The following is a 13,502-nucleotide window of genomic DNA, read 5'->3' as shown; positions in this document are numbered from 1 at the left end:
ATCCAGCCCTGGAGGACGGACAGGGCTCCAATGCTGTCACAGGACGTAGGCCTCACAGTAAAGCTAGGTGTGAAAGGAGTGAGGGAGGGGGTAGCTATATATCTTCTGAAAGGTTAAAGTTCACCCTCAGCTCCTATTTCTCCCTTACACCAGGGATCACTGGGGCTACAAGACAGCTTTCCCATCTAACACTTGACACTTCGCTCCCTCGTGACACTGGCATTTCCCAAAGAGGCTGAGACCAGCTCAGAAGAGCAACCGAAGCTACCTGGGCGAAGACGGCAACCTTCCCCGCCCTCCCTGTATAAAGCTAGTCAATGACTGACGACGCCTCTACCACATAAGACCTGGTTTCCCTCTTGTGTGAGATTACTGCTGATATTATTTATCCTAAAAAGCAATATGGAGGCCAAGAAGAGAGTCACTTGGTTTTCAGGACCAGGGTTAAAGGCTGTGACCAGTGGCTCTATTGGGATATGTATGTTCTTGTATGTTCTTTTAAAAATCAATGGATGGGGCTTCCCTGGTGGCGCAGTGGTTGGGAGTCCGCCTGCCGATGCAGGGGACACAGGTTTGTGCCCCGGTCCGGGAGGATCCCACATGCCGCGGAGCGGCTGGGCCCATGCGCCATGGCCGCTGAGCCTGCGCGTCCGGAGCCTGAGCTCCGTAACGGGAGAGGCCACAACAGCGAGAGGATCCATGTACCGCAAAAAAAAAAAAAAAAATCAATGGATGGTCTGTGATTCCTTAAGGAGGACTGGCCAGAATAAGGCTTACACATCCTATGGAGTGGAAATGTTCAACCTTTGTGCCCAAAGGAACGCTAAGTGAGCATCACTCATCACCCACCTCCCTCCCTGAGCTCATCTCACTTAACTTAAGAAAGAGGGGCAGCACTTGTGACCGGTGTGGCATCTTTTTATCCACTTATTTTTCGCACAAATATAGCCCCAGCACCTAAACAATACCTAGCACAGAGTAGGCATTCAACAAATATTCAGTGAGTGAATGAATTCGAAACACTATGGGCATAATTCAGCAGTAAGAAGTCATAACCTAGAAATGATGCTTCCTCTTAACAGGCAAGAACGCTTTAGATTCCAAAGGAGCACCTGAAACATGAACCCTACTCTATCGTCTCCCCTGAGCCCACCCAGGGGAGAAGACAGACGAGCCTAGGGGATTAGAATGGGCCCCACCTCCCCAAGTTACACCAGAACTGCAGAGCTGAGAGGGCCGGCTTGCAGACCTGAAGTCCACTCTCTTATTATACAGATGGTGAGACTAAATTCCAGAGGCAGCGCTGACCCGCCCCAGGTCACACACATCCAGGTTGCTTGGTTCCCAGGTCAGCTGGTGCTTTTTCCAACACCCGTGTGGTCCAGATGGGAAAGGAGGGAGAATGAGATGGATGGGGCCAACCAGATGGCCGTGACAGAGTATGTCCTGCTGGGGCTACACGAGCACCACAACGTAGAGATGGTGCTGTTTGTACTCTGCCTGGGCATCTACTCCGTGACAGCGCTGGGGAACGCCCTCCTCATCGGGCTGAACATGCTGGAGCCCCGCCTGCACAGCCCCATGTACTTCGTCCTCAGCAACCTCTCCCTCATGGGTATCTGTGGCACATCCTCCTTTGTGCCTCTCATGCTGGCCAATTTCCTGGAAACCCAAAGCACCATCTCCTTCCCTGGCTGCACCCTGCAGATGTTCCCGACCCTGGCACTGGGCTCCACGGAGTGCCCGATCCTGGCCGTGATGGCGTGTGACCGTCACGTGGCCATCTGCCAGCCGCTTCAGTACTCAGAGCTCATGAGCAGGCAGACGTGAGTGTGGATGGCGGCACTGAGCTGGGGGACAGGCTTTGCCAACTCCCTGCTGCAATCCACTCTCACCTGGAGCCTCCCCTTCTGTGGCCACAAGGTCATCAACCACTTCTGTGAGATCCTGGCAGTACTGAAACTAGCCTGTGGGGACATCTCTCTAAACGCGCTGCTAACAATGGTGGCCACTACTGTCGTGACGCTGGCCCCGTTGCTGCTCATCTGCCTGTCCTACGTTTTCATCCTTGCTGCCATCCTGAGGGTGCCCTCTGCTGCCGGCTGGCACAAAGCCTTCTCCACCTGCTCTGCCCACCTCACAGTGGTGGTGGTTTTCTATGGGACCATCTCCTTCATGTACTTCAAGCCCAAAGCCAAGGACCCCAACTTGGCTAAGATTATCACATTCTTCTATGGGGTTGTGACACCTTCGCTGAACCCCATCATCTACAGCCTGAGGAACACAGAGGTGAAAGCTGCCGCCATAGCTCTGCTGAGGGGAGACCTGCTCTCCAGGGAAATGTCCCGTTTTTCCTGTTGCTCTCTAACTCTATCAGGCAGGACAGGCTAGGGTACACTGTGGCCATGACTTCAAAATTTCAGTGGCTTAAAACCACAAAGGTTTTTTCTCACTTACGCTGTAGGTCCATCAGAGGTTGGCTGGGGGATCTGCTCTGCACCATCGCCTTCATTCCTGTGGGACTCAGGATGATAAAGCAGCTACCATCTGGCACATTGCTGGTCCAAGTGGCAAAAGGCAAAGAGAAAATGACAAAGCCTGCACTGATTCTTAAAGCTTCCACTCAGAAGTGACCTGTTACTTCCACTTCCACCTCACTGGCCAAGGCAAGGCACACACCAGGGCTGACACCGAGGGGGAGGGGACACCCACCTACCATGCATCTGGAAGGAGGGGGAGGACTGAAGAATTTGTGAAGAGCCTAGTGACAACCACCCACCCTACAGTCAACCCAGGGGCTACTGGAGATTTCTAGAGCTTCCTTTTCTCGGACCAACTGTCCTTCACCGGCTGCTGCCAGGTTCATCATCCCAGGAGAGTGCCGGTTAGCTCTCTTGTGGTGGCTTTGGGCTGGGTAGAGCTAACTAGGGTGGAACCGGACCTCCCAGAGTTTCCTTCCCTGTAAGGTTCTGGGATCGGGTGGACCACGAGAGGAATCCGCGTGAGATGGGAGGCGAAAGCGAAGCAGCACCGTCGTGCTGGGAGCCCCTCACTTGCTGTCACCGGCCTGGGGCTCACCTTGCTGTCAGCGCAGCTGCTGCAGCTCCTGCCACGCCGCCTGCAGCTGCTCAGATGGCCCGTGCCAAGTGCAGCGCCACGCCAGAGAGTGCCAGCTCCTCCTGCAGGTCACCAGTGTCACTGAGCCTGAAGGCAGCGAGGCCCAGACACGGGCCCCGGTCTGTCCTCACCTCCCCCTTCACGCCCCCCCCGAGAGCAGCTTCAGGCCCGACACCAGGTGCAGAGGCCCAGCTTTGCACAGGCTTCTCCAACTGCTCCCACAATCAACAGCTCTGTTCTCTACAACAGACCCCTTATATCACTCACGCTTGTCCTGCTACTTTAGCCAGACCCTGGCTGATGCCTCACTCAAGAACCTACGATGGCTCCCCTTAACCACAGAATGAAGCCCTAACTCTTCAGTTGAGTTCAAGCCCTCCAGAACCCAGCCCCCCACTTCTCCAGCCCGATGTTCCACTAACCCCCTTCACACGGTGACCCCCTCGCTACAGTGTCTGCACTGCCTACACCTTGGTGTATCGCTCATGCTGATCTCTGGCGAGACCTGGGACTATTTTTCCAAGCCACCTTAGACACCAGCTCTCTCACACAGCCTTTCCTGGTGCACTTTGAATAGTCTCTCTTTGCTTTACGTCCCACAGCACTTTGTTGGTATCTTTCACTCGGTACCTATCCCATTCTGCTTTGCATCCATGGTATTTCACCACCACGTGGGCTGCTGGATGGCGGGATTCAACCAGGTCTGGCTTGTCTCTGCAGATCCCACAGAGCTTTCCCGATAGAGGGTTACTGAACTGAACTGTCCCTCAGAAGCTCTCACAATGTCACATCTGGGGATTGGATCCTGTGCTGCTGGGCGTGCCCCAGGCAGTTGTGGACAGTCCGGGGTCTAGTCCCAATGTGTGGACAGACATGAGCAGGGAGCAGCAGTATCTGGTGGCCACGGCCATGTATTCCACGAAGTCACTTGAACAAGTCAGGAGACAACAAAGGACCCCTGCTTTGGGACCCAGGAGGCCAAGATTCCAGACCTGGTTCAGCTGCTCTGCCTGTCACGGTCTTCTTGCTGGCCCTCTCCCTCCAGGAATCCCACAGGCACCTCAAACTCAAACTATCCACAACTGAACTCATCATTCTACCCCACAAAGGTGTGTCACCATCTCAGGGAACGGCACCAACACCCCCCCCCCCAAGTCACCAAGCCAGTAACGTGGCAGTCACCATAGGCTTTCTTTCATCTCTCACCACCCCACACATCCAATCAGTTACCATGTCCTACAGAATCCACCTCATAACAGCTCTCGGATGAGTCCCCTCCTTTCCACTGACACTGCCTTCACCATCTCGCTCTCAAATAGTGCAACAGCTGTGTTGCTGCACTTTCAGCCTCCAAATCCTCTCCAAAATCCATCCTCTGCACCTGACATCAAAACACCTATCTGAAAAGACAAAATAACGCAAACAAAACAATCTGATCTGCTACTCTCCTGCTTAAATCCCTTCAATGAGGCCATTGCTCATTTCCCTAGGATAAAAGCCAGACCCCACATACCTGCCCAGCCTCATCACTGGCTGCTTGCCTCCGCCCTAACTCCACACACACACACCCTGCAGGTCCAGACGCCCTGAACTAGTCCCAGTTCCCCAGTAAAGATCAGTCTTTCCTGCTCCTGTGTCTCCCCCTTGCTGTTGCCTCCCATGTCCAAACACCTGACCTTTAGCTAACATACAGTGGAGACTTACCACATACCAGGCTAGGCACTATACTAAGTGTTCTAAGTGCTTTCCTGCTTGGGGACCAGATGGGATGATGGAAATCTCAGGGGAGGAATGTGATATGGACACTGGTGACCAGAGAGAACACTCTCCCGACATCTTGGCATTATGGAAACTCATTCAATCCTCACTCAATGCCCTCCACTCCATCCGGCTTCCAGAAAACCCCTTCTGATCCCTCCTAGCTGGGTGGGGTCTGTCTCAGCTCTGTCTCCCTCTTCAGTGCCTTCTGTACTCTGCTGTGTCCTGAATCCCAGCTATTTGGGCTCATGTGTCCTAGTGATCTGTGTGGAATAATATTTCTGATACAGGAACAGACACCTAGCCCACACCTCTCCTTCCTTCTCACCATTCAATTGGTGAATGTGATGTGAGATGTGACCTTCTCACATCACACTCCGCTCAGGGCCTGAAGGAAGAGATGTGATTGCAGAAAGCAGAGAACAAAGAGATGTTTTCCTGGCATCTGAGTTTCAAAAGCCTAGGCTCTAAATGGAACATAAAAGACTTAAGGCATAAACAAAAGATTTGGGAGGAAAATGTAAGGAAAACGTAGGTGTCCCCACCTCCAGATTAATAAGATTCCCTAAGCTAAGGAGAGGAAAAAGCGAGGAGGAGGGGATGTAGTGAGAGCACTGGCATAGGACGGCCCCAAAAGGGTGGGGCCCTGAGCCCCACTCCTCAGACCAAACCCCTGGACAGGTTTGCAGGGTGTGAAAGCTGGAGCAACTCATGCATTGTTGGTCAAGTAAAATGCAGAGCAGGACCCCAGGGTAGAAATGGCTTCAAGGTGTTTCTGGGTAGCCAAGGTCTCACAAGTCTTTGCATGTGGCACAGAAGTGGTGGAGAGCCTCAGGACTGAAAGGGTCACACAGATGGGGACAAGAAACCACTCTGGGAAGGCCTGCTTGTACCATTGACTGGGGACCAGGCGGGATGATGGAAATCTCAGGGGTGCCACATGGACCCCGGTGACCAGGGAGAACACCCTCACAATATCTCGGCATTATATAAAGACCCTCGGGACTCAGCTGTGACCTTTGTGGAAAGAGAAGAAATCCCCAAATGACAAAAGATTATGTTTCTGGCACTCGGGCAAAATGGAGACTCAAAACAGAAGTTACATTCTTGTGATATTTCTTGCACATCTGAGATTTGTACCCACTAGTCCAATTTCCTGAGCCCTTAGCCTCCTTCCCTATTGGGTGTGGGCACCACAAGGGAGGTCTCACTGATTGAAATCATCTCAGCAAGTACACACACACACACTCACACAACTCCCTACTCCCGGCTGCTGCAGCCTGACACAATGGGGCAAAAGCCTCAGACAGTAGCTCCAGCAGCTCATGCCAGCTGGGCTCCGTCACCCCTGTTGATTGTCTCAGGGTCCCTCTTTGCCTCCCCTCCCCACACCCTTTCCCTCAGGAAAAAAAAAGGCAGCACAGAACCAGTAAATACTTCATTGGAGACACACCAGACTCCACCTGCATCAACTCAGGATACCAGCCACCGCAGCCCCAGTCCCAGCCCCGTCTGTCCTGCAACCCCCTCCCAGCACAGCACAGCCCAGATGCTGCCTCTGGGAAGGATGTCTGAGCCCAGAGTTGCTGAGCTGCTGGGAAGATCTGGAGACTCAGCTTCCCCAGGATGGACTCCGTTTCCTTAGGAACGACGCCATGTCCTGAGAGGGCCTGGTCTCCCAGGGAAGGAATCCATGTCCTCAGGAGGGTTCCATACCCTGGGAAGGGCTCCACAGCCCTGGGAGGGACTCCTTGGTCCTGAGGGGGCTCTGTGGCCCTGCACGGGCTCCAGTCCTGAAGATGCAGGAGGACTCCAGGCCCTCGGGAAGTGTGCCAGGCCCCTGAAAGAGTTCCGTGTCCTTAAGAAAGACTCCATGTCCTCAAGAAATACAACTTGTCTCTCATCCCTGGGAGGACTCCATGCTCCCAGAAAGAACCCAAGGAAGGGCTCTCTGCCCCGGGGAAGAGTTCACGTTCCCCAAGGGCAGCCCAGAGCCCCTCTCAGCTGGCACAGATGCTGCTGACAGTGGCCCCTCCCGGGCCCACAAGGCCCAGCTCCTCCTGCTCATTGATGCACAGCTGGTAGCCGCAGCCCCGGGCCCGGGCTCCAGATGGGACCTGGCGGTCAGTCTTGGCACGAGGGGGCAGCAAGAAGCCCACACTGCCCGCGATGAGCATATGCCAAATGCTGTGAGTGTAGAAGTAGTTGTCTCGGGTCTCCACGAAGGCGTAGAGCAGGATGGCACTGCCCGCGATCAGGCTGCCTGGGCACAGGCAGAAAAGCCAGCGGCGCCACGTGGGCGGGTAGCAGTGCCGGCGGCGGACGCTGCGTACTGTCTGGGGGAGGCAGACAAGTGGGGCTTAGGAACGCGAGGCCTTGGAACCCAAGCCACTGCTGGGCACTCTCTGGCTTTCCCTGAGCCCTGGTGGTGACCTGAAGGCATCTGCCAAGACTGGAGTGCAGCGCTGTGAGCAGCACAGTGATGACGACAGGGTCCAAGCCCACCTTAAACCGGGAACCAGATACCCAAGTCCCTGCACCCAAGTCCTGCTGGGACCTCCCCGCCCCCAGCCCTCCCAACCTTACCCAGGCTGTGGCCAAGATCCCCAGGGCAAAGAGACTGGGTCCAAGCAGGTTCCAGAGTCCATGCCGGTCAAGCTGCAGAGCCATGGACAGCAGCATAGCCCCCAGCAAGTACAGCACCTAGAGAAAGAGGTCTCCAGGGGCTGGGCCGGGATGGCGAGAGGCACTTGACAATGCCCCCAGGAGAGATCGGGAAGTGGATTTCAAGTAGACTGTGGCTATGGTTGTCCCCCAGGGCCCACTCTGGACTGACCTGTTTGACCACAGGCTGTAAGCGAGCCATGGCAATGACAGTGACCCACACGGACATTAAAGAGCCCAGGAAGTCACAGAACTGCAGCACGTCGTAGTCCATGATGCAGAAAACCACAATGCCTGGCTGGTCACAGGCATGGTAGAACTGGAGGAAGAGAGGACAGGCATTGAGAGAACTTGCAGCAAAGGTCCAGGTCTACAAAACCGGAGAAAGAGGCCATAGGGGTGGCATGCTGCTGTCAGAAAAGCGGAGGTCAGAGGGCACAGACTGAGCAGAACTGGGAAATGCCCAACTCCCCGCCCCTGACAAGAATGTGGTAGGGAGGCCCGGTCTGTGTCTTAGGCTGTATGTATCTGGCAGCCCTGAGCCTCATCCTCACCTTCCTAATCTTCCTGCTTCTGGAATGTGCTGTGAGAGCACCAAGCCAAGGGATCCAGGTCTCTCAAGCTGAGGCCAATCCTTGCCTGTACCCCCTTGTGCTCGTGTGGGTCCCACCTGTAACCCTGGCCCAAGCTCTGAGGCTGGAATCTGGCCTCTTGGCCAATCCAGACCCCAAGCCCTCTGTTAGCTCAGACTCTGAGTCATGCTTCACCTTCAGACCTTGCACTAATTGGTCCTCTGCATCCTCTCCCACCCAGTGCCATGGGGGAAGTTGGGAGGGACAGTAAGAATAAAGGCAGTCCCTAAAGCCATGGAAAAGAGCATGGCACTTTACACCACGGGAAGAACACAGGAAAGGGGCAGTGCTCACCTACCCTACACTGTGGGGAACACAGTAAAGAATAGGGTATTGAGGAGCTTAAAGGCGGGGTGCAGGGGACACAGTGGAACTGGAACAAGCTATACTGGGCACCCCAATTAAGGAAACAAGCTCTGCCATCAGCCCTTGGGTCTGTGGTCACAAGCCCTGTGCCCCGCTGGATAACGCTATCAGGACCTCTGGCAGTCTGCATTCCCTTACTGTGAAAACAGTGACCCAGGGATAACCTGAGTTCAAGTTTATTCTGTCTTGGAACATCTGCTGTCACCCTTCTTTGAACTTCTGTGTAGAATTTAGGTAATTTGAGTACTTATTGATGCTAAACACTAAGGCCATGGATGGTTTCAAGAATATCTGGTGCAGAGATGCAGGAACACGCTTCCTTCTAAATCATGTGCCTTACGAGCCCACCCAAAGAAAAGAGACTGGGCAAGGTCTCTGAAGACAAACAGCTCTGACCGAGAACAACCATCACAGTGGCGTGCTCACTTCTCCCATCTCCCAATATCGCCCCTGCTCCGTGTCAGGAAGAATGGGTTATTATGGTAATGAAAGCAGGGTTAAGAAAAATTACAAAGCTACAATGGGAAAGAAAAAGGTTTTGACCTATGTAAACTTGACCAAAATCTACTCATTGGAGCTGAGTTTGAGACACGCCAGCAGATTTTAGGGGATCAAAAAAGTCTCTTAAGATTCTGTGAATCAATCTGTTTGACCTCTGTCCCCTGTACTTTACCCCAGGTCCTCAGGGAGCCATGGCTACTGAGAGCACCTCTTGATAGGAGAAACAACTCAGTGTAGTTGCCAGGATTGGGCTGAAATGCATCAGGCTGAACCGAAGCTGGGGCAGGAAGGCTGTGCTGTACCATCCAAAGGCAGCCTTTGAAGTGGCTTGATCACTGACTGGAGGGACCCTTTAGGCACTACTTTCAGCCCACATCAGTTTCTTCATCATTCTATCAAAAGGCAACCCTAAGTCACAAGGGCTCTGAGCCCAAAAGAGAGACAGCCTTACAGACCTCAGTGAGACAGGTATCCAGGCCTCCAGAGGCATGGCTCTGGGTGTGGGTAGGGAGAGGGCAGGGATATCCAGCCCACAGCTGAGGAGAGAGATGGCGGAGCAATATCACAATTTCACTCACTGGCAGCAGTGGGGTCTCAGCAACTTCTGGGGAAAATGAAAATGGGAGAACCTAGTCTCCTGTTTGAATGAGTCAGAGCTGAGAACGAGAAGGTGGAGGCGAGGACAGGAAGAGGAGTTCAGGTAGAAGGAGCACTATATCCCGAACTCATAGCACAAACCATGACACCCCAACCTCACTGAAACAGCAGCGACCTTAGGGAAAGCAGGTGGGAAACCGAAGCAGGTCTGCTGAGAAAGCTGACAGAAGCCAGCCCAGATGCAGAGTTGCCACCAACAGGATGGGAAAACAGACTCAAAAGTTTAGTCTTGAGAGACAAAGGATGAGAAAGAAATTGCTAATGTTTCTTTCGAACCCGTTGAAGATTTCATCCCGTCATTCAAATTGCAAAATGTGTAACTTCAACCAACAGAGGGGAAAAGGTGAATAACATAAGGGCAGGGACAAGCTAGGAGTTTAGAAAAAGAAAAATAAATGAAAAAGAAAACTCAGGGATATTAATTGATGTTGGGAAACCTTGGGTTCGATTCCTTCGCATTTTAAACTGCCAAGTCTTAAACTTGTGTACCTATCCTCTTTCTTTCCCTTCACTTTGGAGGTAAAGAATGTTGTCCCTTCAGGAAGAGACTGCTCTGGAATTATCATGTTCTTTTGGTTTTTTGTTTTGCTTTGTTTTGTTTTGCGGTACGCGGGCCTCTCCCTGTTGTGGCCTCTCCCGTTGCAGAGCATAGGCTCCAGACGTGCAGGCTCAGCGGCCATGGCTCACGGGCCCAGCCGCTCCGCAGCATGTGGGATCTTCCCGGACCGGGGCACGAACCCGCGTGCCCTGCATCGGCAGGCGAACTCTCAACCACTGAGCCACCAAGGAAGCCCTATCATGTTTTAAGTGAGTATCCCAGGCTTTTCAGAGCGTTCATAAGTTTGGGGACATAAATCCCTCTTTTATATTATTAAATAGAGAAAATGAGTTCTTACTGGGAAACTTGGAGAGACTTTTCATGTGGGTCCATTTAATGTTTGAATATGCCTCAAAGGTTTATTTTTTAATTCTTTCTCTTATATATGATTAATTGGGAACTAATTTGGTTCCTAAACAAATCAATATTTTGGCCTTTTTCTATTTCTCTACCTCCAAGACGGGATATACGTACTACTGCTCACTAAATTACCCAATACTGTTTTATGATTTGGATTTTATTTTAAAGCATTAATTTTACCTTTCACACTTCACCAAGTGCTTGTTTCATATGCCTGACTTTCAGGTATATAGAATGAAATGCCCAAACACTTCTGGAAGAGGGACTTGTAATAAATCTTTCAATCCCAGATAAGAGAGGATAAATACCAGCAGAAAAAAAGCAAAGCTGAATCACCTAACATTGAAGACACATCTAAGAAAATAATTAATTGAAGGTTTATTTCCTCCTAGGAATTTCTACATTGAAAAAAAGACTGGGGAATAATGGAGAGATCGTCTCTGGAGCAGAGAGGTTTTGGGGGATATCATCTCTCTAATCTTCTATGACTGATTATTCTACAAGTATACTAGAAGGTCAAAGAGATTAAGGTTGTAGAAAACCCTTAGGGGTAGAGTTAAATTAAAACTGCAGTGTGGGGACTTTCCTGGTGGTCCAGTGGGTAAGACTCCGTGCTCTCAGTGCAGGGGGCCTGGGTTCCATCCCTGGTCAGGGAATTAGATCCCACATACATGCCGCAACTAAGAAGTCCGCATGCCGCAACAAAGATCCCACGTGCCGCAACTAAGGCCCGGTGCAGCCAAAATAATCAATAAATATTAAAAAAATAAAAATAAATAGAACTGCAGTGTGAGGTGACCAACACGATCTACATTTCACCAATCCTGATCTGGCTACTGTCACTGCTGAATGTCCAAAAATGCCATCAGTAAGTCCATCATTAACTCCCTCCCAGGGCACACTTTGCTAGGGAAACCTGCCAACAACCTGTGGCAGCTTGCTTCATTGAAACTCCTCAACCCGGAGGAGACAGCATCTTGTCATCATATATTCTAGGCATATGTTTGTCTCTTCTGCCTGCAGTGCTTCAGCCTGCTTTACTATTCATGGAGCAGGATCCATTATCGATTGCCATGGCATCCATTCAGCACCATCTTTAACCAGGAGGCACAATTTATAGTAAATGAGGTAAAGCAAATTGCTCACCACCATAGATTTCACTGGTGTAACCATTTACCCATCACCTAGAAGCAACTGGCTCAACCGAAAGTTGGAGTGGGCTACTGAAGGCTGAGTTATAGTGGCACCTGGGAAACTCTACCCTGAAAGTCTGGAATACTCTCCTATATGTTTGGCATATATGTGCCCAGTATGTGCCCAGTAAATTTTAGTCACCTTACAGTCATCTTATACTTTATGCCATGTATATTCATGGGAGAATATCCCCACACTAATAAACTTTCCCTTATGCAAAAAAAAAAAAAAAAAAAAATATATATATATATATATAAATATATATATTGCAGTATTGTTGTCTCACTGAAAATTGTGGACTAATTTTTAGATTAGTATTCCTTTTGTCATCAGCAATAAAAAGAAGTGGTAGAAATAACACAGAAAGATTGGAGGATTTAAGAAAAGAAATTCAGACCACTAACTAGTTTCTATTAGTATAATCTAATTTGACACCTTCCTCAGCTTTGGACATTTCTTTACTAACAAGGTAATTTTGGAAAATTATCCTAAATTGTTTTTCTCTGTGTAATTTTATACTTTTATAGCATAACTATACAGTTTGTCTAACGCTCCAAAACAGAGTATCCTGGCACTACAGAATTTAAAATTGAAGATGCAAATACATTCAATCCATACAAAGATTAGAATATTTGTACTCGGGATAGAATGAAACTTCCTGCTGTTCTCTTATTTTCTGCTTCCGTTTCCTCTTGGAAACAGTCATGGGATTTTGCCAAGGGCCACTGAGAATTACTTGTGCTGGTGTGAGGAACAGAAGAGGTAATGAGGAGGTGGGCTTGCAGCCAGGATCTCAGCAATCAGCAAGGAAGGCTGCAGGGGCCCCAGGATGTCAGCTCTGTCTGGGTCTTTTGGGACCCAATTATGAGGACTCCTCTAGCACTGTGAAGGACATGTATGTGGCTTGAACTGTATGAGTCAGAGGTGCACAACCGCAATGTCTGATATATTTTCCCTGTGATTACTTGTATTTGGTTTGGTTATATTTCCTGACCTTTTGATTGGCTCTTTTTATCTTTTAAGAATTTGAGAACTACTAAAGTGAGGTCGTTAGTATTTCTACATACTCCAGGACTTCTGAGAAACTGAAGTCAGGTTAGAAATGTATCAATGCACGCTCACTGCCAAATGCAAGGGGAACACTATAGCTCAGTGATTACATGAGAGGGATCTGGAGGCAGGCTGAGTGCGAAGTTTGGTTCTACCACTCACCTCAGGCCTTAGGCAAAGTATTTAACCTTTCCTCATCTGCAAAAAAGGGATAATAATAATAGCAATACCTATTATTACAGTGCTATGGGGAGGATTCGATGAGCAGTGTCTGACACACAGCATGTATTCAGTAGATGTTGTTTTTCTGTTATAGTTATCTGAACTGTCGGCTACATACAAAATCAAGTGCTGGGTTTGTGGCTTGCTTTGTTTTGCTTTTTTTACGTATTTACATTTTGCATTTTAAACTCCTGAAGAACAAAGCTACTGTCTGCTCCCAGGCCCTGGGTAGGAACTGACACACTACTCCCAGGTGTGGACTGTCCTGGATTTGAAGACAAGGAAGAAGACTGTCGCCTACCATGCTGGTGCTGATACCTGCAATATGAAAGATGGGTCCTTAAATGGAGACTGCTGAGGAATTAAATAAGTCTAAACTAAAT

At 50.3% G+C, this 13,502-nt stretch overlaps 1 protein-coding gene and 1 pseudogene across 1 annotated transcript in view; one reads left to right on the top strand and one right to left on the bottom strand.

The window, feature by feature from the left end:
- The first annotated feature begins 1,407 nt into the window (after positions 1 to 1,407).
- On the top strand, positions 1,408 to 2,391 carry LOC103077458 (putative olfactory receptor ENSP00000348552 pseudogene; annotated as a pseudogene).
- A 3,907-nt stretch (positions 2,392 to 6,298) lies between these two features.
- TMEM8B (transmembrane protein 8B) overlaps positions 6,299 to 13,502 on the bottom strand; it is a 14,001-nt gene continuing 6,797 nt past the window's right edge. Inside the window, exons 8-10 of the mRNA XM_007455978.1 lie at positions 7,712 to 7,858; positions 7,462 to 7,578; positions 6,299 to 7,211 (exon numbers count right to left, since the gene is read on the bottom strand). Coding sequence (XP_007456040.1) covers positions 6,876 to 7,211; positions 7,462 to 7,578; positions 7,712 to 7,858 — 600 coding nt within the window. The 3' untranslated portion in view covers positions 6,299 to 6,875. The remainder of the gene's footprint in view (positions 7,212 to 7,461; positions 7,579 to 7,711; positions 7,859 to 13,502) is intronic.

The sequence above is a fragment of the Lipotes vexillifer genome, unplaced genomic scaffold, assembly GCF_000442215.2.
Source record: "Lipotes vexillifer unplaced genomic scaffold, Lipotes_vexillifer_v1.1 scaffold920, whole genome shotgun sequence".
Taxonomy (NCBI): domain Eukaryota; kingdom Metazoa; phylum Chordata; class Mammalia; order Artiodactyla; family Lipotidae; genus Lipotes; species Lipotes vexillifer.
This window is presented reverse-complemented; position numbering and strand designations above follow the sequence as displayed.